This window comes from Sceloporus occidentalis, unplaced genomic scaffold (assembly GCF_023333645.1).
Source record: "Sceloporus occidentalis isolate IW3139 unplaced genomic scaffold, rSceOcc1.0.p SCAF_3, whole genome shotgun sequence".
In the NCBI taxonomy this organism is placed as follows: domain Eukaryota; kingdom Metazoa; phylum Chordata; class Lepidosauria; order Squamata; family Phrynosomatidae; genus Sceloporus; species Sceloporus occidentalis.
Window position 1 is genome coordinate 126,077,940 of NW_028316983.1, and position 27,778 is coordinate 126,105,717.

Sequence of the window (27,778 nt, forward strand, 5' to 3'; positions counted from 1 at the left end):
TCAATGTCTCTGGAAACTGATAACTTCTGTAACAATAGTGAAAGGAATAATACCACAAAGGGAAAAGGAGAAAAAGGGGGATGTGGGGGTTTCTAGAAGGTCTAGCTTAAAGTTGGAAAGAAAGTGACTCATGAACTGAAGAGAACAGATTTAAGTCTCCCCACCTGCTCCTTTCCCCAGCTTAGTGCAACTTCTGTGCAGAGCTGATAATCATGGTGCAAAGAAATAATTAAAAACTAGGTGGAAGCTTAAGATAATAAGCAGCATGTGCGAGAAAGCCATCCTTCATGCCCTAAATTTAGTGGTTTGTTTCAATGCCAACACTAAACATTCATTACAAGGACTACTGAGATAAGGCGATTGTTCAGTGGGTGAAAAATTCAATTAAAATAAATAGATCAATAAACAAAGTTGGTGTATGAAATGTTGTCTTATAGTTTAAAATGATGGATGTTACAGTCCAGAGTACATGTTTCCCTGACATGAACACAAGTACAATTTAGGAGGGCTGCTCACTTTCAGCAAATACCGACTACAACTCTTACGCAAAAGAGGGGAAGGAATTCTTCTGCTGGAATACAATCACACAGCTCTATGGATCAATGAGTAATCACAGAGATACTGCTTCTACTCCTGATAGACTATAGCCATGGTGGCGAACCTATGGCACATGTGCCCTCTCTGGCATGCGAAACTATTTCTGAGGGGACACCGAGACAGTTGAAGGCATGGGAGCGCAGGAGTAACAACCGCCTTCCCATACCTTTAACTGTCTCAAGGGAAGTCCCACCCCCAGAAGTCCCACCCTCCACTCCAGCATCGGGTGACACCCAGTGCAGAAACGCCATTGAATTGGGCACTCAGTCTCTAAAAGATTCACAATCACTGCTCTATAGCATGGATACTAAGCAACTGGTCTCAAAACCAATGTACATGGAAATCTATCTACAGAGGAAGAGCCTGTTCCTGCTCTGTCTGTCACCAGTCAGCCTGGCTTGCTGCAACTAGAAATATTTGGCTTGGATCCATATACAACAGTTTCCACCACAAGCTAGGACATGGTATGCAGAGGCACAATTGTGAAGATGGGCGTGTGCTAAAGGGAACCAAGATGCTGGAGGCGCTTTAAATCCAGTTTCACAGGCAGAGAAAATATCTGGAATCCCATTCTGTGTAATCTCATCTCCCCTGCCCTGTTCTTCCCTGAGAAAAGCTGCCAAATACTTTTGTGGATTACATGTGTGGTTGCTGATAAATTCATAGACATTCAGTAAGCAGAACTATTTCAGAAGAGTATGGCTGGAAAGGCCTAGAAAATTCAACTCCCTGTCCCAATGTGGGATCTAATTTATAGTATCCTCTTGTGGATTACCTTGTTGAATCCAAACTACAACAAGCCACAAATTGAAAGTGGAAATCCCAGAGGTTATGCCAAGACAGAAACAGCAAGAAGAAAGGAAGAAGGGAGAAAGTGCCAGAGCCATAAATTCCTTAGTTGTTATGTCAGCTTCCAAAACAAAAACAAAAACAGCAAAAGAAGGAATTTCTGTTGTGCCAAAATTTATTCCTCGCTGAGGCACACAAAACTCATTGGGCTGTGTAAAATGGAGGCTCTTTCACAGCCACAATTTTAAGGTAGGTGGTAGAAAGTGACTTTATAATACAAATCAAAGACAAAGATTCACTGTATCCAAATTAAAGCTTATACTGGTTATTTTATGTTTATATGGATTTCTAACCCATACACAATGTGTATGCCCAATATGAGACTATTCAGCTCCTTCCTCTTTTGCAGCAGTCACCAACTCCCCATCTTTTGCTGCTTCTAAAAGTTATTCAAGGCTAGAAGCCATCAAGACTGCAAAATTTACACTTAAAATTGATTTTATTACACAGAAAATCCCACTGGCTGTGGGATGATGCAAGTCTTCTTCCCTTACAAGTAATCTTGGTGTCTACACAGCTGAGAAAGATTACTGGAAGAAAAAAAATTAAACTCAAAAGCTTGCCTACAGTTTACACTAGTAGATGTTAAGCCTATAAAAGGTACTGATGCCAGCAGCCAACGATTTTACTAATTACTTCATATCTATATGTGAATTTCAGCTCTCTTGACCAATGTCTTCTAGCTTCCCTTCCCAGAAGCACCCCTCTTGAGGTGCTCAAATCATCTGAGGAAAAGATGGGAATTAACAAGATCCACAAGCCTGCCTTCTGAGTTCTACCACCTTTAGCCAATCCATGCCCTCATGAACCTTTCTAAAACAGAAACTAAGTGGAATGACCCAAAAGGGTAAGGCATCAATGGGCAATTTTGATGTTTCTTAACCTAAAATAGATACATGGTCCATTCACCAAAACAAAACAAAACAAAAAACCTTGCAAACCATGCCCACCAGAGGCTTTGGGGCATGATTTACCATAGAGGAGTGTTACAATTTGTTCTCAGTATTAAGGTGTCCTTGGAATATCTGAGAACTACACTTGGAGCACTGAAGGGTAAATGTAATGCACAGGCTTCTCTTTGCTCATCCTTTGCTAATCCTCAGGCCATCCATAAAGAACTTGCCTCCTCTTCCTCTTGAACAGTTGCTTCCCAAGGCCCCTTTCTCTTACAACTTTCCAGGAAGTGTCTGACAGCCATGTCAAAGATCAGAATAGCTCAAATTGTCTTTTCACTAGCTAATACTCCTATGAAACAACATTGCTAATCACTGCCAAATACTTCATCAGTACCATCAAACTGCATATTGTATCATAAGTTGCTTTATTATCTATTTAATACCAAGAAAGAAGAGAACCTCACTTCACGCAGATTGAAGTATTAGAATAGCCTCCTGGGATGCCCTGGGACAGGTGATCAGTTTTGATGGGGTCCTCCACTGACAGGCCAACTAGCTAGTGCACTAGTGCAGCCCTATTCAAAAACAGGTTCCCTCATGAAATACACCACACTCAGGCATAGACTTTCTAAAGTGACTTGTATTTTAAGAACAACTCATATTCTATAACGATCCCTGAAATGTACTTTGAACACAATGAGTTCATTTTTGGGCTCAGCCTGAGCAATGATCTCTTCTTCTACACCTTAGGCTGGGCTTGGAAATACAATACCACTCTCTCATACCAAGTAGAAAGCCTGTGTAATACATGGAATATTCTTAATGTCCACTCCAGTTTAAACTCCCCTGAGCAATGAAGTCCTCATACACACACACACACACATACAGTCAAAGCATCAAGATGAACACAGCAATAATCATGATTTATCACTTCTGGATATCATTACTAGTGAAGCCAAATATTGTAGTTATCCACTATCAGGCTCTCCTCCCTTTGGGAAAGCCACTATTGCCTTTTCCAGCACAACAAGAATGAACAACCCAGTGGTGAACATGGATGGTTTGGCATTAGTGCTTAAATGCACTAGACTAACCAGCCTCCAGTCCTCCCATGTCTAACCAGTCTTTTAACAAGATTCTCCATCTCAGGCATCAATGTCAATACTGCATAACAGATGAAACTTTAAAAACCAGGGAAACCAGGAGACTTAAAATTATACATAAAAATGATTCTGGATGGTTGTACACCTCCATCCAATTCAGTTTTTCTAAAATGCATCAAATGGGACTATTAGCTTTCATTCACAATATTCTAATACTCACATCAAGGATATGCTGCATGTGTTGTACAGTAGGTGTATGTGTGGGATCATATTGGAATTCAAAATTGGCTCCTTTTCCCCTGCTTTTCTACAACACCATCCAAATGTTTTATCCACAGTTATTCATTTTCAATGAGCTACTAAAATATTGCTCCATTTTTCCTTAAAAGAAAAGAAATATGGGAAGCTTCCTCACGGTCTCTTAGACATTGTCTTAACAATTTTTGTGGCGCTGCATGTTCTCAGAAATAGTCTGTGCTAGTCTACCAGAGCTTTACAACTCCTACATTATTTGTTTTCTGAGGTAATGGAGAACAGCAATTAATCCTAGCCATGGGCAACCAAAGGCACAGGTCATTGAAATCTGGAATTAGACAGGAAGACTTTGGTCTCAGTACCAAAGCTCAGCATATTTCAAGTGTAAACAGAAATCCGTCAAACTAATATGACCTAAATGAAGCTGAGCTTGACACAGTTTAACACATTTTTAGAAGACATAGAACTGTAATGTTCCATACTGACCCAATTCCATCTCTGTTTTTTCCAAGCATCCATGAATTCATGGCTGAGACCATTGATCAGAGAAACTGTAGTGAGGTGGGAGAGGGGAAGGTAAGGGTTGAGCGGGTGGAGTCAGAGGGCGAGGGGCAGCAGGACCCGGGAGGAGCGGAGCAGACAGAGGGGAGAAGCAAAAGGGATATTTAAGGAGAGAGGGCCAGGTGTATCGGGGAGGAGGAGAACGCAGAAGAGTTGGATGGGCAGAGGCGGTCGCGAGAGGGCAAGAAAGAATATTACGGAGCCCAGGTCGGGTAGGATGCCTGGTAACCTTGGAGGAAAGACACAGTTTACTGCGGGTGGGTCCCCACGTGTCTGTAACTCTACCGGACGCCCGACGGGAGGGCGACTTCCGCTATCCACGGGAAGAGGAGTGGAGAAGGGAGAACCCCGAGCCATTGGAAGGAGAGTGGTGAGACCCAAAAGGAGAGTGTTGGGAGCAGCGACCGGGACCCCCGCTAGGAGGAAAGGCTGACTGGGAGTCCAGAGAAAAGAGGGCGAGCTCAAGTGAATTGCGAGTGAAGAGCGAAGACGTCGACTCGGCCTCCAACCCAGGGGTGTAATTCAATCAGTCTGATTAGCGGGCAAGGGTGACGTAACCCAAACCACAGTTGTGTTAGTGTTTGTTTAACATTCTTCAGTAAAGGTTTCACAGCATCCTTCGGTGTCTTGCGTGGTGTTTGGGAATCGAAACTAACTTACAGCATGTGTAGCGGTATGCCATGTCTCAGGGAGGAAATGCCCCGCCCACAGAGACATACTATGAAATTTCACCAGGTAAAACTACAACACATATCCTCTCCAATCTCCCTAAAACCCACTTCCTATCAGTTGCAGACTCCTTTACCAGCTAGGGAAGAGCACAACAAAGAGGTACCCTTCAGCACCACCTGGGGAACTTTCAGAGGTCCTAGAAGATGCTATCATTGCTGTTTATTTCCAGCTATAGGATATAATAGCATGCTTCTCTCTCTCTCTCTCTCATGTCCACACACACATGCTCTCCACCACCCAGTAAGTGGCTATGTTGGGGGATCTGCATCAGGTATAAGGTGGGTTTTGATGGGAGAGCTTGGTCATTGTGCAAGATCAGTAGAGAATTCTAACCTTCACAATGAACCAAATGACTCACTAGCAAAATGTTAGCCAAAGTGTATTATGCAAAAACATCAGTACAGCAAAATTCAATGCAATGTGTGCAGGACAGTATTAATATGATGTTTTAGAATAAGGTGTTTATTCTCAAACTCACTCTGACTTTGATGCTGTAGTTGAGACAGGTCCAGTGAATGTAATCTTGGTGCTTGCTTGATACCTTTCAATTTGTGCCTGAGGATGTGGACATGATCCTTGCAGAGGTGAAGAGCCACCACATGTATATTGGACACTTGTTGTTCTTGACTTTTGAAAGCAGCTAGAGAGACTGGCCAAGTGGGTAAGGGGAGTGGTGAATGCCTCACTGCAATAAAGGAGGTTTCCATCTTGCCTAAAAGAGGCTGTGGTGAGGCTGCTACTAAAAAAGGCCTCCCTGGACCCCACCATTCTTGGTAATTATTGGCCAGTCTCTAACATCTCACTTTTAGGCAAGGTTCTGGAGTGTACAGCAGCCTTCCAGCTCCAGAGATTTCTAGATGAGATGGATTATCTAGTTTCATTTCAATGTGGCTTCAGGCCTGCTTATGGGATGGAGACAGCTTTGGTCAACTTGGTGGATGAACCCTATACAGGGAACTGTTCCTGCTGGTTCTGTGACTTTCAGTATCATTGACCACAGTATTCTTCTAGGCCAGCTCTCTGAGATGGGGCCTGGGGGCACTATTATGCAGTGGAGGGGCAAACTCAGAAGATGATGCTGGAGGCTCCTGTTCAATGCCCTGGCTGTTGACCTGCAGGGTCCCTCAGAGTTGTTTTGACCCCCATGCTGTTTAACATTTACATGAACCCACTGGGAGAGGTCATCATGAGTTCTGGGGTATGATGTAACCAGTATGCTGATGACACCCAACTCTATCTCTTCTCCGCATCTGATTCCAAATCTTGGTACTGAACCAATGTCTGTTGCCAGTAATGGATTGGATGAGAGCAAACAAATAGAAACTTAATCCAGACAAGACAGCGGTGCTCTTGATCAGTTGAAAGTCAGATCAGGGAATAGGAACTTCACCTGTGCTACATGGGTTACACTCCCTGGAAATCTCAGGCTCACACGTTGGGTGTCCTTCTGGATTCACCTTGCACAATGAGCCTCAATGCCCAGGTTTCAGCAGTGGACAGCTGTGCCTATTCCTTGAGATATTAGATCTGGCTATGGAGGCACGTGCTTTGATTACATCTCATTTAGTCTACTGTAACACACTCTATGCGGGGCTGCCTTTGGAAACTGTCCACAAACTTGAGTGGGTCCAAAATGCTGCAGCGAGACTGCTGACCAGGGTCAATTATAGGGACTATATAACCCCTTTGTTAAAACAGCTTCACTGGCTACCAGTTTGTTTCCAGGCACAATTCAAAGTGCTGGTCATGACCTATAAAGCTCTATATGGCTTACGTCCAGACTGAGAGACATCTCCCCATACAAACCAGCTAGGCCCCTAAGATCTTCAGGAAAAGGCTTTCTCTCAGTCCTGCCACCATCACAGGCTCGCCTGATGAAGACACAAGATGCAGCCTTCTCAGTGGCTGCTCCCAATCTCTGGAACTCCCTTCCATAGTAGACTAGGCTGGCTTCCTCTCTGTTCTCCTTTCACTGGTAGGCAAAGGACATTTTGTATAAGCAGGCTTTTAATATGTAAGCAGGGGAGTTTCTTATTGGGATGTTTTATTTATCTTTTAAAACTTGTGTATATGTTGTAAACTATTTATACTGTTTTATGTGGTAATTTTAATTATTTTAAATTATTTTAAATTTTTAATTGTCTCTGTCTTGGAGCTGCCTTGGGTCCTACTCTAGGAGAAAAGTGGCATACAAATCAATCAAACAAACAAACAAACCAACAAACCACTTATAGAAATTCAGCTGTGTTGAATAAACTTCTAGAGGGAAATTTATACAAAGCTAACGTTAGTCTATTTAATATCAATCAACATACCACTTATTATATTGTAGGAAAAGGAATGATGTAATAGAGCTCTTTGAAATTTGCTACAACAAGGATGTCACACAAAGCCTGTACTCTGTGTGGCAGTAAATTTCACAGCAGATGGCACAGTGGTATATTTCATTCCCTTAATAACTGTATGGCAGATTCATCATGTAATTTCAGTAGTGTTTGCCCTACCATATGTCCTTGAAGGCCCATGGCTTAGTAACAGCATCTGTATAGCAGCTTTTTCAAGTTCAAAACCTCACATAAAATGTTTTAGTAATTTCCCAAAGGAACTGGCCATAAGTAACATGCCTGCCTGTGCATGGATGCTCAACAGTCCTAGAATACTTGGACAGTGTGAAATCAAGAGCTCCATGGAACAACAAGTATGTGGTCTCATAGATAAGAGGGATAATTAAAAACACTACAAAGAAGCAAAATGATGACAACAATCCATGGCAACAATGGAAACATGTTGTGAAGCTAATCTGAAAACAGAGAAGTTCAGTATCAAGATCAAGCCCAAAACCAGTGAAGCACTTTCAGCTTCTTGCCCTGACAGGCAAAAAGCAATTCCAAAGACTGTGATGCAATTTTACTAAGGTTACAAAGAATTCCTCCTTCTCCCGCAAAGATTCCAGTCATACAAAGTAGAGCTTCAGCTGCCTAAATAGCTCATGGTGAAGATCTATAACCTAAAGACATGTCAATAAACTGATATTAGTGTATCATATACACATGGATAAAGAGAACAATCAATTCACTGAAAAATGCATCATTTTCTTTGGAAGGGAAAATCTCTGCTTACCCAAGAATGACAATCTCCAGTGTTACTGGCTGACTGCTTATACACTTCGTGTGAAAATATGTTAGTACTGTATACCACACAGTTTGGACTAGTATGAATTCTGGATGTAGCAGTTCCTGAAAATGTTGAAGCACACCGTGAACCTCTTTTAACTGTCCCTATCTGCATACCCACACAACAGCTACTAGCCAAAGTACTATGACCCATACATTATTTTTCAACTGAAGAAATCAGCAGTCTTTCTCATTTTCTTCCCAGTTTTCTACATCTCCTTTGTTCACAATACCATTAATGCTGCAATAACACTGTGGGTGGATCAAAAAGCTAAGCATAAAGCTCTACCATCAACTGTACTAATTTCTGCACTACCTCTTCTGAAGTTCCCATAGTAGGTGTTGCTTCAAAGTCAACGACAGTAAAGCACACTTCTGGGTATTTTATGGGTTTTGAGTTCTCTCACTCTCTCCATAATAATCAGAGATGCTTATGAAGATGTCAGAGAAGGTGGCATTATCTTCCAGTGTCCATTACACAGAGCAAGATGATCTATTCCTCCTCAAATAGAGAGAGATGAAAATTTACCCTTCAAAGTTATTTTTGAGATGGGAAGCTTTGCTTACAAAACTTTCCCTTTATGCCTGGGATATTCAGAAATTAACCTGAGGGTATTATCTAGCCTTGCAAGATTTTGTTTAGTGTTGACTCTCCTTGCAATAGTACAATAGGTTTGCTTCATTAGTATTTTTTTTCTCCCTCTGAGTGTCCCCCCCTCCTCACAATCTATAAGCAACGATGTAATAAAAAGTGGAGTAGAGACATGCTGGGTTCTTAACATTCTCTACTGATCACATTTTAAGGGCAGTTTTTTCCTCCTGTTTTTCAACACTGTCAGTGATTATCATCATCTTTTCATGTCAAACATAATCAATTACTCCTTTCCCTTTGCTGGACAAATATGCTGTCTGCAGACCATATTTTGTTCCTTGACAAAAGTAGAATAGGGAATGTTGTGTGGAAACAATAGTGTTTCTTAAACACTAGGGTGATGCTAGTAGATTTACCTTGGATTTTCCCCAGAACATGGAAAACTATGGCAAAACTCCTACACTTACAACTACTTGAAACATATTGAGAAACATGCAAAAGATCTTAACTCCTTTAGTCCAAATAAATTAATCTTTGAAAGGTATTACTGGTAGTTCGGGTTGTGCTTTAGTTCAGCACCGTGGACAGTTCCATGCGGACACAGCTTTTCTTTCTACAAGTGTGAAGCTAAACAGACAGCACTATTGTTCCTGCTTCATAAACACTCTTTTCACTCCAATGAGCAGGGCAATAAATCTGATTATCAATAAAAATGCATAGGTATAATGTTGTGGTAATATGCCATCCCTTCCTGTCCTATTCCCCAGAAGTAGGCAATATACTGGAAGTCCATGAATGTCTGGTAAGAATGACCTCCATAACTACATCTAATTGGCTAGGAAGCAGCATTAGCCACAGGCACTGGAAATAATATTCATGATCACCATATTTCACTGAAGATAAGAAAGCCACTTTCTCCATGAGAAAACCTTTGAGGTGAGAAAAAGCTTCATTTCTTCTTCCAACATCCCCAGACCTAGCTATTTCACTGTGACACAGCACTGGCCCCATCCATGTAATACTGTCTTGAAGAAGCCCTCTTCCCACTTGCAGCTGCAAAAGGCAGGTGAACTTGAGAGGTCTTCTTTGGCTCAGATTTTACACCAGTGGTTGCAAAAACTCTCACTTGTACAGTCAAATATGTCCTCTACTTGGGTGGTATCACTACCAAAGGCATGCCTCTCTTGGGCCTCCACATGAGGACCTGGGCATCATTGGCGTTAGGTTTCACTAGTGCATTTGGTGGGATAGGTTCCATTCTGCTCAGGATTTTGGGCTGTTCCTGTTGAGTCCTTCCCACCAACCGGGCTCGCTTGCCCAAAAGCTGCATGGGATCAACTTCAATGTCCACTCGCATCCTCCATTTTATAGTCTGCAAGATAATTTTTTCCTTTGTGGTCATATTCATGGCTACAAGCCATGTGGTAAAGCTTTGGTCCCGTTTAATCCTAGTTAGTAGTGGCACATTGCTGTCACTCACAGGGACAGCCCATGTTACACTAGGGTAGAAATTGTCATTCATACTGACTGAGAACCTGGAAACCTTATTAGTGGGGCCTATCAAAGTCACTGTTTCTGTGGTGTTTCCATACCAGGGGTAGCTCACTCCATCAGAGTCACTGATGGCTTTCACACGTCCTTCCCTTAAGTCTGGAAGTTCCCAGCTTGACCTAGAAGAGTAAAGCAGAAAAACAAATGAGAAAAGCCATAAAAATTACTAAGCAATTTCACAAACAGAATTATCAACTGCCATTTTTCATACAGAGTTCTGAACAGGTAAAAAGTAGCAGTAACAGCAAGCATATGCAGAAGGAAGTGGAGGAGAAAGAGGAAGTGGAAGCAGTAGCAACAGAATATAACAGGAAAAATGTTTTTCTGAAAGTGGCATTTATGTTTCATGCTGGGTCTAAAGGTGGTTTCCCAGACCTCAAAAGTCTGAAGACTGCTAATGTAAATGGCAAAGATAATTGAAGCAAGAAGCTTTACAACATGCTATCAGCAGACACCGAGCTAAGCAAATCTATTTGAGTAGCTTGTGTTTTTTGTATACAACCAATATTACAACACTGTCAGTTTTGCAACCATCCCACAAGGAGATAGACCGATGGCACTGTACACCTTCAAGAATGGTAGCACATTAAACTCACTTTCAGAGACTCCATTCAGGTTTGGATCCTTTTTTATTATCTACATTCTTTCACAACATCCTCTTACACTCCATTGCGAACAACAAATGCAAATGGTTGTGAAAAACAACATGGAACAATTGGTTGGAAATAGGTAATCTTGCCCTCATATGGGAAAATTAGGTTCCTCAGGTCAGGGAGCAGATTTACCATTCATCTCACCCATGGCTCCAAGAGCTCCCTTTAACCATTTCCAATAAAAATAAATGCAGCTGATTTTCTAATTGCTTCTTTGGAGAAAAGTAAAAAGCTACATTTTGAGACATTGCCGTACTCTTTAAAATTTGCTCTCTGGCATGATTCCTACTTCCAAAGACTCTTCAACGCAGTGTCTTCCTACAGATTCCTTTAGCTGCCCTAAGCGGTGTTGATTCTGTAGCTCAGGCTCTGAAGACATTTATGTGCTAGAAAGAAGCCTGGGTGATTTAATGGTATGTAAATCCTCCATGTGCTCCCACAATTTTATAAAGCTTGGGATATAATCTGAATAAGAAATATTTGATTTCCTCAGTCTACTGAAAAGATTTGTATGACATCTGAAGGGGGGGGGGGTTATAGCCACACCAAGCAATCAAAAGAAACCTCCTTCATCTCAAAAGGTATTTTCTGCGTGTGAATTGTCATTAATTTAAAATGACATTGTCATTTTAATTAATTGCCATTAATTACAGGAGGACACGGTTTAAAAATACAGTACTTCTTCTAGTAACCTGAGTCACATCATAAAATCAGAACTGTTGAGGCCTCCTCAAATGGAAGAATTTCACAACTTCTACTCCACTCATAGCTTCAGTAACTGAGACTCTGGCAACATCCAAAATACCTAACAGGTGTATTGTGGCAAGAGCTTTCCTAGGCAAACAGTCTTTCAAGAAGCCTTAATGAGCATGATTATCTTAATTCATGCTCAAAATTGGTTCAGGGCAAAGAAATTCCTTCTGCCTCAGAAACACACATCAGCTCACATCAAAGTTGCAAAAACACACATTCAGAAAAACTCCAAAAATTATCTCAAGTATATTCTGCCCAGAGTGTGCTAACGAAAAGGCTCATTATGTAGAAGGTTGGAGAAAATATATTTTGCTTTTTAAAAAATCCTTTGCTAGTCCATAATGACGTCAAACTGAGAAGAACATAATGTTTTCTGCAAAACTGGCTTCAAAACAAGTATGTATTGAAGGTACTGATGCTGAGTGGGTGACAATGCAACATGTGCTATTCGGCAATACCTGCCTGGTTTGATGCATATTAAGAAGCAGAAAAGCACACTGGTTTGATGTATCTTGTTTCACAGCTGCCTGCTTCAAGGCATCTTACAGCTGCTTCCAGGCTAGATACCTACAGGTTAAAACATCTGCTGAAGCAGAAAAATCTCTTTACTCAAACGTTTGTTGATACTCTCAAACTGGATAAAAAATCTAGAACAGCTTAAGGAAGAACCTTAAACATGTGGCTTTGGAGTGGTGCTAGGCTCATGGCTGGCACCAGTAGAGATAGCAATCTGATTAAATGGCTCTGAAGTGGTGTGACCCCAATGACATGGTCCACCCCAGGTGTAGGCGACTGTCGTTATTATGAGATAGACAAGAAAAACCTATAAAAACATTTAAAATATGAATCCAGAATTGGAGCTTCGGCGTGGACCTGCAGACCTGAGGTGCCATGCTACAGAGAGACCCCTTCTCCTGCTGTTTCTTCAAGGCTCCCAGCAACTAAACCAAGATGTTGCCTCGGTATGATATATGTATATTCTTGTAATATTTAATATTTATTTATTTATTCTCCACTCTTCAGCCAAAAGGCTATCAGAGTGGCTTACAAATTGTTAATTAGACATTTCTAATTATTTCTTATATGTAACTTACTGGGTGTATAACAAATCGTTAGGTTTATAACTACCACAGGCATTTTGTATTTCTTCCAAATCCCGGAAAAGAACCCTCTTGCCTTCGGCAAGACATAATGACATCATAAACATGTCCACCAGAAAAATGTTCAGAGCTGAGCTAGACAAAACTGATCCTTGCTCATTAAAATTCAAGCCTTATTATCTAAAATGTATAACCATATTTAGATTTGAATAAATGTGTAACAGGAAGTGATGAGAATTTAACTTGTTAAGATTAGGGATTATAGGGCAAGTAAACCACTTTAAAGAGTTTGCTGAAAAACAGCTCAAAGAGGTCATGGTATCAGTTCAGAATCTCACAACGATTACACACAAACATTAGAAGATTTCTGATAAATCTAAGTGAATTGACATTTTACAGCAAGATTTGAAAAAGATGCAGGGTAGAATTATGGTGATGGAGATAAAAAGCAAAGGGAATGCAGATTAGGTTAAGAGACATTCTAGAAGAGCCAAATGATTAAAACACACAGCCTTAAAAGCTTTAGTGAATGTTATGAACAGCTCTGGTGAAGAATTCGACAAGATAGAAGCAATAGATAGGCAAAACTTTGCTCATGTACAGTGGAAGAAAACTACCAAGAGATGTGATAATTTGTTTCACACACAAACGTATCAGAGGTGAAATATTGATTCCACATTTTAAGGAGAGGCTGAAAATACATGAGAATTGAAGTAACTGTATTTAAAGAAATGTAGAGTGTATGAATTCTTGGTTGAGGTGTTTAGAAAAAAAACCTTTCACTGGATAGTCCCAGAGGGCTTGATAACCACTTATGCAGGTGAACAATATACAATAAATTATTTGGAGAGAGTAAGAGATCTGTCCAAAATGTTGGATGGAACAGGCCCCAGAAGGAGACATTTTAAAAGCTGAGAAGTTGTTAAAAAGGAATAATAATGATGATCTTCATCTGGGCATTGACAGGGGAAGTTTGACCCTGCTGCTGCTTTTGGACATCTCAGCGGCCTTCGATATCATTGACCACGATATCCTTCTGGATCGCCTGAGGGAGTCGATTAAGAAAAAGAGCCCTCCCTCCAGTCCATCTGCTTTGGTCCAGGCCTCAGAGGGAGAGAAGAATGCTGGACCTGATCCCCACCATTCCCTTCTCCTTTTGTGTCATGCCTTTTTAGACCGTAAGCCTGAGGGCAGGGAACCGTCTATTATCCCCTATGTTGTAAGCCGCCCGGATTCCCAGTGATTGGGCGGCATATAAATAAATCCTATTATTATTATTATTATTCAACATTTACAAGAAGCCGCTGGGAAAGATCATCTGGAGGCATGGGGCACGGTGTTATCAGTATGCTGATGACACCCAAATCTATCTCTCCATGTCACTGACTACTGCAGTGACTAAGGATGGCATCTCTCCTCTAGAGACCTGCCTTGGATCGGTAATGGGCTGGATGAGGGAAAACAAACTCAGGCTGAATCCAGAGAAAACGGAGGTACTCGCAATAGGTGCCCCAAGTCCGGGAAAGGGTCACACCTCCCCCCAAAGGATGAAGTTTGCAGTTTGGGAGTGCTCCTTGATCCATCTTTACAGTTGTCATCTCATATAGATGCGACTGCTAGGAGTATCTGGTATCAGCTTCAGGTGATACGCCAACTGCATTCCTACCTGGACTGAAAGGACCTAGAAGCAGTAGTGTTTGCACTGGTAATCTCTCGTTTGGGGTTATCTTTGTACCAAGTCCGGAAGCTACCACTGGTTCAAAATGACGCAGCCAGATTGGTCACCGGTACATCTAGGTTTGACCATATTACACCAGTGCTAAAATCTCTTCACAGGCTGCCAATTATCTTCCAGGAGCAATACAAGGCGTTGGTCATTACCTTTAAAGCCCTACATGGCTCGGGCCCGAGTTACTTACAGAAACGCCTCTCCCTACACAATCTGCCCCACACTCTCAGAACATCAGGGAAGTATTTGCTAGAACATCGTCACACCAGGTTAATCACAACTTCCCACATGGCGTTTTCAGCAGCAATCCCAACACTATGGAACAGCCTACCAGAGGAGATCCGTGGTATTATCTCCTTAGAGGCCTTTAAGGGAGCACTCAAAACAGACCTCTTCCGGCGGGCTTACCCAACAGACTTTGTAAGAAAGCTAATGAGAAGAACCTGTTCTCAACTTTGTTTATGGAGAGATAGATTTTAGAGCACTAATAGGAATTGGTAAATTCAGTGTTAGTTTTTAATGGTGTATGAATATTTTGTATCATTTGTATTACTTTGTATTATTTTATTGCTGTAATCCCACCTCGATCTTTGGAGAGGCAGGAAATATAAATAAATTTTATTATTATTTATTATTATTATAACAGCAATATAATAAGATACCTTAAATAAAATGACTACAGTTGGCCTTTGGATCCTTGGGGGTTCAGTTCTGGAACCCTCTGCAGATGTGAAAAATGCAAATGATCATGCCCCATATTAAATGGCAGCACATGCATCAGGTTGTTCACATTCATGTCACCACAATTTAAAAATATGGGATGTGATAATCCAGTGATGATTGAATTCATGGATCCAAAGGGCCAACTGTAAAACGAATCTAAAAATAAACTCACAAAATGTAAATGGACTGAATTTGACTCCCAAAGGGAAATAAATTGGCATTTTTTTAAAAAATCCCAAATAAAAAATTATTTGTCTTCAAGAAACTCATACAAGAAAGTTATTATAGATTTTTGCAGATTAAAAACATGGGCCTAGAGTTTGTATCTGCAAACAAGAAGAAAACAAATGGAGTAGTTTTTTTACATAAACATTACAACCAAAAGTGATTTTTGAAGATGGACAAGGCACATGTGTAATTGTGGAAATAACTTGAAGGGAAAGATAATACATTTAATGGTTATTTATGGCCCCAGTAATGAGAAATCAATGTTCTATGAACATTTTTCAAGAAAGGCATCTGAACTAGGCATACAAAATCTGATTTGGATGGGTGACTAGAATGGGGTTGTTGATCATAATAAAGATAAATGTTCTAGTAAAGGTATTAAGGAAGATTGAGAGAAATTTACTAGTTTAAAAAAAATAATAATCTAGAGTTCCCCAGATTAATAGAGAGTTGGCGATATTTACAGCTGAACTCTAGAGACTACACTTTTTTTCAGAACATCATGAATCCTTTTCTAGAATAGACATGTTCTTGAATTTCTAAGAATATGGTTAACGTAGGTCCAAAAGACACTGCAGAAATAATCCAGTCTGAGACCAGTTTAATGGCCCTGGCTCAATGAAAGGCAATGCTGGGAACTGTAGTTTTGTGAGTCATTTAGCCTTCTCTGTCAGTGAGCTCTGGTGCCACAATCAACTACAATTCCCAGGATTCCCTAGCACTGAGCCAGGACCATTAAAGCGGTCTCAAACTGGATTATTTCTGCAGTGTGTTTTGAACGTTTGTAAACAGTATAGACATTTTACCAAAATATTTTCAGATCATAATCCCATTACAATGTGCCTAAGAACAGAGGAAACACAGTGGAGACTTAATGAATACAAGTTGAGTATGTTTTATCTGAAATGCTTGAGACCAGAAGCATTTCAGAGTTGAGACTTTTTCAGATTTTGGAATACACAAGTAGTGTAATCTGTACTTGTACTGTATTTGTGAAACTGGAGAGAGGAGAGGCTGCAGAGAGATGTGAGGATTTGTGAAATGGTGGGAGGCATGAATTTGTACCAAACACTACACTTGGGTTCATGCCATTTCACAGATCCCCGGTCTCTCTCCAACCGCATGTCTTTTTACCCCCAGCTGCTCGCGTCTGCCCTCTAAGTGAAAGCTGTTGTTCTCCTGATCATTCATCGTTCTCTAGCCTCACGTATTGTTCATTTGCTATCTGTGTTGTGTTTGAGAGGTGAGGCTGGAGAGAGATTGAGGGTCTGAGAGACAAATGAGCAGGAGTTCCACCACCTCAAAGGCAGAAGTGGGAGGCTGCCAGCAAAAAGCTTTGGATTATAGAGGTTTTCAGATTTCCAGATTGAGGTGCTCAACCTGCATTTATTTCTGAAGATGGAAATATTACAATGTAAACAAGAACTGAGGTTTTTTTTTAAAGCTGAATTAAATAAGGCTACAGAGCCCACAATAGTTTGGGATGCAAGCAAACCTTATATGAGAGGAAAATTTATTTAAAAATGGTATTTGATTTAATAACGAAAGAGAAGTTAAAAAGAGGAAGTTAACAGAAAATACAGAAATTTAAGGAAAAATAGAATTTTTTGATAAACTCAACAAAAAAATTAAAGTAACAATAGTTCTCATGAATTTGTTATTGTTGTTATGTTCCTTCAAGTCATTTTTGACTTATGGTCACTCTAAGGTGAACCTATCATAAGGTTTTATTTGTAAGTTTCTTCAGAGAAGATTTGCCATTGCCATCCTCTGAGCTGAGAGAGTGTGACTTGCTGAAGGTCATCCAGTGGTTTTTATGGTCAAGCAGGGAATTGAATCTCGATCTCCAGAGTCCAACACTCAAACCATTACACCACTCCAGCTCTCCCAAACTACTGTCTATTAAGCAAAAGAACTTTGACTTTGCAAATAAACCTGGAAAGTGGCTTTCCTTTAAGGTGAGAGAGGAAAGGATAAAGAAAAATGTTACAAAGATCAGGAAGGGAGACTGGTTTGCAATGGGCAATTTGAAAATATTAAAAGCCTTTGAGGGTGAGACTTACATGTGAGGGGTAATGAAAACATTTGACATGAAAGACTACTGGATAAATTAACTACTGGACAAATTAAACTTGGAACAAGAGCAAGGCCTGAATGGGCCAATGACAACTATGGAACATACTGAAATGATTAAAAAGATTACATCTGGAAAAGAGTCACTACCTGAAGCATGTTATAAATTTGATGAGCTACTTCAGCTGTTAAAGGTTTTGTGTGATGAGTTAGTAGAAAAAGGGAAGATGCCAGATTCTTGGAGAAATGCCTATATTACAATGATTCATAAAGAAAATACAGATGAGACATTAATAAGGAATTATAGACCTATTTCACTACTAAATAATGACTATTAAGATACTTACTACCATCTTGGCAAGCAGATTGAGAAGACACATTTCTCAGAATATCCATGAGGATCAGAGAGTGATTTTCTGCCAAAAAGACAATTAAGGAATAATGTAATAACTGTTCTTAATATTATTGAATTTTTGGAACATCAAAATGACCAAAAGATTGTTTTTATTTTTTTAGATGCAGAGAAAGAATTTGATAATATTGCTTGGAATTATTTAGTTCATGTATTGGAGAAAATGGAATTTGGTGGTAATACTGTTTAAACAATAAAGACAATCTACTCGGTTCAAAAGGCCCAAATCTTAGTAAATAGCAATGCAAGGAGATAGACTAAAATACATACAGGGACCAGACAAAGTTGTCCACTCTCACCTTTACTGTTTATTTTGTTCCAGGAAATCCTATTAAAAGATAGTAAGACATGATAACAGAATCTATGAAGTGAGGGGGGGAAAGGACAGGGTAAGGTGAGTGTTTATATGGATGATCTTATGATAATGACACAAAACCCACTGGACTCAATGAAGAAAAAATTAAGGTGTCTGGGACATTCACCAGATTTAAAATAAATTGTGACAAAACAAAATTGCTAACTAAAAATATGACTTCAGAAAAGGGAAATGAACTATCTGCTCCTTCAAATTTTAAAATGGAAAAGGGAAGATTAAATATTTGGGAATTAGAATAATGAAGAATAACCGTTTATTATTTCAAAACAACTCTGAAAAGGTCTGGAAGGAACCTAGAAAAAAGAGACCTAAAAACGGGGGGAAATACATTTATCCTTTTGGGTTAGAAGTGTTGTAATAAAAGCAAAAGCTTTTATTTCTCTTTCAAATGATCCCTGACATAAGAAATTGAATACTCTTTTGTGCAATGGCAGAAAAAGACTTTTAGATTTGTCTGGCAGGCAAAGAAGCCCCGAATAAAATTTAAAACAGTGCATGATGCTAAGTAAAGAATCAACTTGGGAGTCCCTAATGTCAAATTGTAGTATTTATTCACTGCACTTATATCCTGCCTTTTTTCCAAAATGAGATCCAAGGTGGCTTAAAATATTATTAGGCCTGCTGTTTTGTTGAAGGAATGGCTATTGCTTAGATATATGAAACTCTTGGAACCTGAAGGCCATAATTTAGTATTTGGTTGGCATAGTTATTTCTGGTATGGCATAGTTAAGGCAGATGCTGAATTTAAAAATCACTGTATTAGAAAGGCTCTCCTACAAGTCTGGTAGAAGTATAAACAAAGACTTTTTCCTAATATAATGTTAGCTACCTCACCACAGGAAACCTTTTTAAAGGAAAAAATAAAATAAACATTGGAAATAGTTGATCTATGATGATCTTTTGCATTTTGAACAAAATAGCTAGAAGTTTAAATCAAGAGAATGCTTAAGGAAAGCAAAGGTCTTAATTGATTTGCCTATATGCAATTTAAGGGCAGGTTTAATCAAGAAAAGAGTAACAGTGTCATAGAGTTTAGAGAAAATAAGTTTTATTTACAGTTGTGCAAAGATGATGATCATGTAATTTAAAAGGTTTATCAATGGCCTTTGAAACTGGAGAGAGAAGATGAGCCTGTAAAAGACATCTGACAATGTGGGCCCAAAATGTGGAGCATAATATCCATATAGATTAATGGGCAAAATGTGGTCCAAAGATTTTTAAAAATTACTTTATGCAGCAATTTAAAAGAAAACCTGTACAAGATTCTATGATTCTATGATATACAGATATATCTAATCTCAAATAAACTGTAAAAAATGAGGAAGGGGTGTGCAGAGGCCATTGATAAGGGGAATCAGAGTAGGGAGGGAGGCTGCGGGGGAATTAGAATGTATATAAGCCAGTGTGTGTGTGTGTGTGTCTGAAGAGACTCAGACAAGGGGTTTTCAGTTAAGATCAGATAAGGATTCTGACAGCAGAGTCAGTCCAGCTCAGGCAGTGAGAGAGTCACTGAGATTCAGACAGGCAGACAGGGAGTCACAAAACCAGAGTTAGTTGGCTGGTTCACTTAGTCTAGTTAGAGGCTAGATGAAGTAACCATATTAAGATTAATATAACTCTCACAAGATACTAGATTTCTTAATGTTATTCAAAAAAAAGTTACTGTTTATTTTACAGTGGATGTCTTTGTTTGAAGTGATTTCTATGAGCTATAAACAAGAATTTACATGCTATAATAGAATAGGTTTGGGAAGACACTTGGGACCCTTGCAGTTAGGGATAGTACTGAAGAGGGTAAAAACAGGGCATGTGTAAGTGACAGGGGCCTTCTGAGGCTGGAAGGTTAAAAGCAACCTAAGGCTTGAAAGAAGGTCCCATCACATCCTGTTTGCAATCTGCTTCCCTCCATCTTTGCTCTGCCACTCTTTTCCTATACATTTGGGCATGCTCTCCCTCCTGCTCTAGATGTGCCACCAGGTCTCTCATACATGCCGAGTTCTGCTCCATGAGGTGACCATAGCTGACATTACCTGCTGCCTGTTCACCCTAGCTCTCATCATTAGCTGCTGTGTTGGCCAATGCCAGGGTGACTAGTCACAGAGACAACTGGCTGCGGAGGAAGTGGAGGTCCCCTTCCTGCATTGGGATGTCATACCCACTGGGTGACATTGGGCAAGTCACATGCTCTCAGCCTCAGGGGAAGGCAATGGCAAACCTCCTCTGAACAAATCTTGCCAAGATAACCTCATGATAGCGTAGCAATGTCAGAGACTACCTAAAGGCACACCACCTCAACAACATCTCTTCTCTGACAGTTAATGAAAAAATCAAGTAGCCATTCAACCTCCTTTCAACCACATTTTAAAATGTAGATTTTGTATACCACTGGCTTAGTTACAACTCCAGTAAGACTGTTTGAAATATCTGTTCACTGGTGAAACTTTCCAGGTTGCTCTTTGCACAGAGCAGACAACTCAAATCCCAAATAGCTTCAGCATTGCCAGGCAACACACAGCCTTCAGAGAAGATGCTCAGCACAGAAATAGCTGATACACCCATGCCGCATAAAAAGTGTTCGTGAGCAAGTTGTCATTCACATGTTCTCCAACTGGTTTGAAGAATTTGTGGCCCACCAAACTGAATATGGCTGAACAGCCTTATATTGCTAATAAGCATTAATTCCTGCTTTTGCAGTCCAAGACAGGCAGCAAGACCTGGAGCCCCCAGAAGGCTGCTTGGTATACTACCCAAATAATATGTGATCACTTTGCAAATGATAAGATGTGCAGGCCTGTTTTCAATGCAAAGCTTATAACATCAACAAAGAGAAACAGGAGAACGTTTGCTATTTTTTGCTATTTTAATTGCCAGTTGTTGGAGCAATGCTGCATTTTATGCCCTCTGCCTTCTCTCTCTCTCTCTCTCTGCCCATTTCCCTTTAAGTAAATGAGTGTAATATAGTGTGTCATAGTAATGGGCTACCCAAGAAAAATGAACCAGTAACAGCCTTGTTATGTTTGTTTTTTGCCACCCTTTTCTAGGACTGATGGAATTGTGACAACCCCATACCTTACACTCCCTACACAATGGCAGGTTACAAGCGGCCTCAAGCGGCCGTTTTCCCGCCGCCGCCATTCGCTGCGGAGGGAAGCCCCAGTGGCCAGACCGCGAGGCTTTCTGGAGCAGCGAAAAAGGAGCGCCGAAATGGCACTCCTTTTCAAAACGTGGAAGTGGCACCGCGAGGGGCGAAGCGCGCCCTCGTGGCGTCACTTCCGCCGCGACACGTCTGGACGCTATGCGTCCAAGACGTCAAAATGGCGGCGCCCATGTGGATGGCTGCTGCCATTTACGACGCGCTCCGCGCGTACTATGGAGAAGGGCTGTGAGGAAGGTAAGACCCTTCCTAATCCTAATACGGCCCTTCCTAACCCTTCCTAACCTTATGGCGGTCTGTAACCCGCCAATGTGTCCTTCCTTTGTAACCCTGTGTCTTTGGTCTCTCAGTTTTTGAATCTTTGAAAACTGAAACTATGTGATTCCATCACATGAGTTCCATTTTGGGGGAGGGGGTTGTTAGCATACTCTAAATCCCTCCTGCTGGATATGAGGTTTCATAATTAATATCTAGAGCTGGGCTTATTTCACTATGACCTGCAGAAATGAGAAGTTATAACATGTAAGAATCATCCTGACTGGAGGACATGTGGAGACCTAGATAAAAAACAAGGAAATAGTTTGCTGATCACCTCACTCCCCCTCCCACAGGTTCCATGCATCTCTGCTTACAATGAAAGCAAAAAGAAGCAAAAAGATTCCCACTGAATCAGTGACCATACCCTTTACCTCACCTTCTGATGATGTTCCTACATCACCCCCCCTCCTGCTGAATCATCATGTAATTGACTCAGAACTAATCAGTGCATTGTCACTTTAGTGCTATCTAACCATTTCGGACCTTTTGTCAGTTTCCTGGGAAAGACATCAAGGTTTTTGTCGAACCAAATATAACACAGTGCACCCCTTGAGAGTATGAAATGGGCTGTAAATATCTACCCCAACCTTAGACATGTTGTTCACAAACCAGGATCCCTCTGAGTAATCGTCAGATGCAGTCTGAGCCACTCTGCAATTTCCACAGACCTCTCTTCAGGATTGGTAATTATTGCCTTCTTCAACCCATGACTTCTCTCTATCCAACCTTCTACATCTTTCTTTCCAATAGCCTTGTACGATTCTCAAGGTTGCTTCGGTTCTTATATGTCTGCATGCACCCTTGCACATTTCTAAATAAAAAACTTTATTTACTGAAACTGGAGCTCTCCCGTCAGTTATTACTGATATACATAGGTGAAAAGATCTTTGCAGTTACCCTACTCTCACAGGCTTCCTTTAGACCTACAATTTCCCCAAATTTCAAGGAGATGCTGGCATTGCCAGTGGGGCACCCCAACGTCCCCCACTTTTCAGGGTAACATCACCTCCATTCCACATACAGCAACAAACTGGACTCGGAATTTAATTTTATTTCAGTACTGATGATAGAACAGTGTTCTCCACTACACCATCAGGCTAATTTAAGGTGTGCAAGACAGGCTAACAGGAAATCAGAAGGACTGATTGAGGGGATGCTGCTGCTTATAGTTATTGCTTCACTTTGCCTAATGGTAGGTGCAACCGTGATGCAAGAAGGCAAATCAAAGATGAAACACTCATTGTTGAAGAGAGCACTGTTGACGACAGAAGTCTTCATAGAGACACCATCTTCAATACTAATCTGTATCACTTCATGTTAAATCTATAAATTTATTTGCATCCTGCAACTAGTGAGCCACAAGCAAAAGAAACAAGTATTAGTGAACACAATATCCTACGCCATTCATTCTTAATAGTTAGGCAATTGCTCAGTAAAACAAAGTAGAGAACCTAAGCCAGAACCAAGACACAAGCAGGCAAGCAGAATGCAAGAGATAAGAGAAAGGGAGGGGGAAACTCCAGTCCCACAACAGTTGTGAGACATGGACACACAAACACACCCAATTGCTTGTTGGTACTGTAGGAGAAATATAACAGCGATGGATGGGGTATCTGTTACCTCATCACTGTAAATTTCATCACACATGTTATGGCTGTTGCAAGTACTCAGAAAGGAACTCACATTACTGAGACAGCATACTTGTCCAGCACGAGTAATTTAGACCACAGTCCAGCACAGGCACGCTTAAGCTAACTGGTTCCAACTGTGGCTGTAGGAGGATAGAATGGCATTTTTGTTGCTAGGGGTATCAAAAACAAAAGCATACTTTGACTACTGTGGTACAGGAAGATCAAAGCCTGAGAGAAAGCAGGGAATGTAGAGAAAATCCCAGATACCTGATTTTCCATATTGCTCCATTAAGCACAACAGTGAATGGGAAAAAAGGAGTATTTCTAGTGCACTATTGGAGAGTTCCAATTCAGTAAGCACTTTCCTTCAGAATGTATATGGTTTAGAGAAGGAACTATTACATTACATGACTGAAAATTCATAATAGGCAGCTTGCACGTCTTCCCATTTAGATATTATGTTAAGTATAATTACTAATCAGAAGATAGTTGCTTGTATGGTTTTAAGGAGACAATGCTTGGAGAACTGGAGAGAATCCTTAGAAACATGTGCCTAGCCATATGTGCACTTGTGTACTTGACCATTTCCATTCTGACTGGCTCTTGCCAGCTGGCAAAGGTCAGCTAAGTTGGTCAAGCAGATGTGAAAGTGTCTCTTTCCAAAGGTTAATTTCAGCCCTACTGCAAAGGCAAAGGTGCAGATTTTTTAAAAGATACTTTAAAACCATGAAACAGATTCTTTAACTTATCATTCTTGGGCTAGGTGACTGTGAGTGGTAGCAACCAATCTCTATGTTCTGGCAGATGCTGATCCTTTGGAAACATATCAGTGAGGCTTCAGAACTAGATTACAGATTGAAACTGGGCTGGTAAATGATCTTTGCTGAGACAGACCAAGAAAATGACCTAGCTGATCTCCTAGGACACCTAGGATTTTTCAATACACATTATTTACATATTCCTAGTTTCCACTCAGAAAACATCTCATGATCCATAGCGCTTCTAAACTCTACCACACAACTATGATTTTCCACCTCCAATTTTTTTTCCACTGCATCAGACAAAACTTTAAGGGTCTGAGGGGCGAAACAGACCACCCCTACAAAGCCAGACTGGGCCTGCAGCAACCACACACTGCATCCCCAATCCACCTTTTTACACCAGCAAAAAGCCAGCTTTTCCACCCTGCAGTTGCAGGAAGCTGTTTTTAAGGTGCTATGGCAGCTGGGAAGCTTGAAGGGCATCTTGGGGGCATGCGTCGCCTGTACACCACACCCCCGAGATACCCAGAAGCCGGCTTTTTATGCCAGTCTGTTTCACACCTAAATCAGGCATTCCATAAACTACCATATCCACATGTGTGGCTGCATATATACCTAATCTAGGACAGAGAAGCAAAAATAACAGAACACTAATTCTTGCCTACTTCTCCCACAAATTATCTCCACCCTACCCTAGACAAACTAGACAACTTCCCAAAATCTAGGACATCTACTTACCAGCAAACCTTAGGCCACAAAATATTTATCTACGATACTCATGTAAAGCAAGCATGACAGAAAATTCTAATAAGTTTGAACTAAAGATAAATATAACACAATAGAATCATAGAATTGAAAGAGACTACAAGGGCCATCCAGTCCAACTCCCTGCCATGCAGGAACTAACAATCAAAGCATCCTTGACAGATGGCCATCCAGCCTCTGTTTAAAGACCTCTTCCAAGGGAGTGTGTTCCACTGCCAAAAAGCTCTTACTGTCAGGAAGTTCCACCTAATGTTTAAGTAGACTCTCTGTTCCTGTAGTTTGAATCCATTGTTCTATGTCCTATTCTGTGGAGCAGTAGAAAAAACTCTTGCTCCATCCTCAATATGACACCCCCTCAAATACTTAAACAGGGCTGTCATATCACCTCTTAACCATCTCTTCTCCAAGCTAAACACATCCAGCTCCCTAAGTCTTTTCTCATAAGACATGGTTTCCAGACCCTTCACCATTTTAGTTACCCTCTTCTGGACATGCTTCAGCTTATCTACAGTTCACACACAGTATTCCAGGTGAGGCCTGAGCAAGGCAGAATACAGTGGTACTATTATTTCCCTTGATCTAGACAGTAAACTTCTACTGATGCAGCCTAGAACTGCATTGGCCTTTTTAGCTGTCACACCACACTGTTGACTCATGTTCAACTTGCGATCTGCTAGGACTCCTACAACCAGTATAAATCAGTTTCAAAATTAAAAACTAATAATATTTAAGAATATTCCAAGACCAAATACAAAAACAGAACATTAATAATAGATACTGGACAGGAAAAGCCTACATAAAGAAATATATTTTCATCAGGCGTTAAAGCTTGACATAATTTCTCCTTGACTAAACCCTAAACAAGTATATATGCCAACTCTGGCCTAATATCCACTTTCACAGAGCCTTATAATACCAGCAAGATTGCTTCATATGTATTGCTGTTGATCCCCTTGTTTGACTAGCCTTTGTTCTATTATGAAGGTAAAAATATACAGGCGAAAAAGAGTGTCTTAATAGACCAGCAGAATTTTCTATAAGGAAACAGTCTGCAACTAAGATCAGCAGTGGGAGCACTGGCATTCCATCTATGCCAGACTCAATAGTTCATATCAAACCAGAAAGTTTTTAAAAATGATGTCACTTGAGCCCTTAAACTCTTTCAGCTGGTAAGGCTACAGAAGGGTCAGAATTCAATACGAATAGTGTCACAGCTATATCACATACAAACTGAGGATTCCACAGTCACTGACTGGACTTAGGCAAGCATGGAAGAAGGACATGGGAAGAGAAACTGAAGCATAGCAATAGTCGAGCACGAATCTGGAAAGAAAAAATTATTAACGTTGGTTTCTCCACATATAAGGCAAAACTCAAATCAAATTGGTACAAATAAAGCCAACCTGTTGGAGAGACAATGAGCAGAAGTTTCATATTTCATACTTGGTGGGAATGATTGCTGGTGACAGTATTCTGGAACGCAGTTTTTCATAGGGTATTATTATTATTATTTCTATCATATCTTTTTCCCAGATTGGGACTCAAAGCAGCTTACAATAATTAAAAACATTGTTGAAAATATAAAAGTTAAAACGCAATTAAACAATCAGAAAAAATTAAAACCACTTTAAAACATGTATTAAAACACATACATACATACATACATACACAATCACACACAGCCACACAGAGCAAAAAGACCAGCAAAAGGGCCCAAGCTCGACTCAGGCTTGCATCCTTCCGAGGTGGCTAAAATGAGTACCCAGACTGTTGGGGGCAAATTAGCTTACTTGCTAATTAGCTTACTTGCTGTTCACCGCTATGATCTTTGGAATAGCGGTATATAAATAAAACAAATTATTATTATTATTATTATTATTATTATTATTATTGTCTAAAACAGTGTTGGTGAACCTTTTCACCTCTGGCCATAAGTTCGCCACCACTGGTCTAAAATATGCTCAAACAGAACTTAAACTGGTGTTATTGAGTATCTAGGATGAGTGTGTATGTGTGCAAGTCACCTGTTGTCTAGACCTGGGGTCTTGCCATGTTTGCTAGATATATATTTTGCATATGCTTTATAATACTGGTTGGTGAGTACTTGTAGTGATGGTGGGTGGAGAGGTTGCTTTTCTTTGGGGAAGTTAGTTAATGAGAAGATGTGAGTGAAGAAAAGAATGTGCTTCAATCTGTCAAGGTCAAATCAATGGGAACGCTTGTTACAAGATGGAAAGGAGGAGGAGTCCTAGGAACAGAAATGCTTGTGTTGAAAGTCCAATGAGGTAGAAGCATATGAAGTTGTTTGAATTGTTATGGATTTTTAATATACTGTACTTTGTAACCAAAACAGCTTCAGTCCTGACAATATCATTTATGATGTGAACACCTTCAGTTTCTGAATAAAGTTTTCTGACCTTTTCTGACACTTGTGTTTTCTAAAGGGAGGACTGTCAGTACATGACAATTTGTCAGGACTCAAGCAGTTTCAGTTATAAGGTACATTAAAAGCATGTAAGAATGCAAACAGCAACCACATGAATGACTTACGCAACCCTATTAATTTCATAGAGTTTTCTTAGGCAAGAAATACTCAGAGGTGGTTCTCTCAGTTCCTATAACACCTGGTTTTCATTGGCAGTCTCCCGTCCAAGTATTAACCAAGGCTGATCCATCTTAACTTCCAAGATCAGACAGGATCTGGTGCCTTTAGAGTAATTAGGAGGATCATAGAAAGCAGTAATTTCAAAATAATTAAGTGCCAATTCTAGAAACATAGTACCAGAAGCAAAC

The 27,778-nt window shown here is 40.4% G+C and overlaps 1 protein-coding gene across 1 annotated transcript in view; it reads right to left on the reverse strand.

Moving 5' to 3' along the window:
• Positions 1–1,688: 1,688 nt before the first annotated feature.
• The window catches only part of FAM78B (family with sequence similarity 78 member B), a 31,592-nt gene continuing 5,502 nt past the window's right edge, over positions 1,689–27,778 (reverse strand). The window contains exon 2 of the mRNA XM_089516123.1: positions 1,689–10,428. Within this exon, the coding sequence (XP_089372249.1) occupies positions 9,906–10,428 (523 nt within the window). The 3' untranslated portion in view covers positions 1,689–9,905. The remainder of the gene's footprint in view (positions 10,429–27,778) is intronic.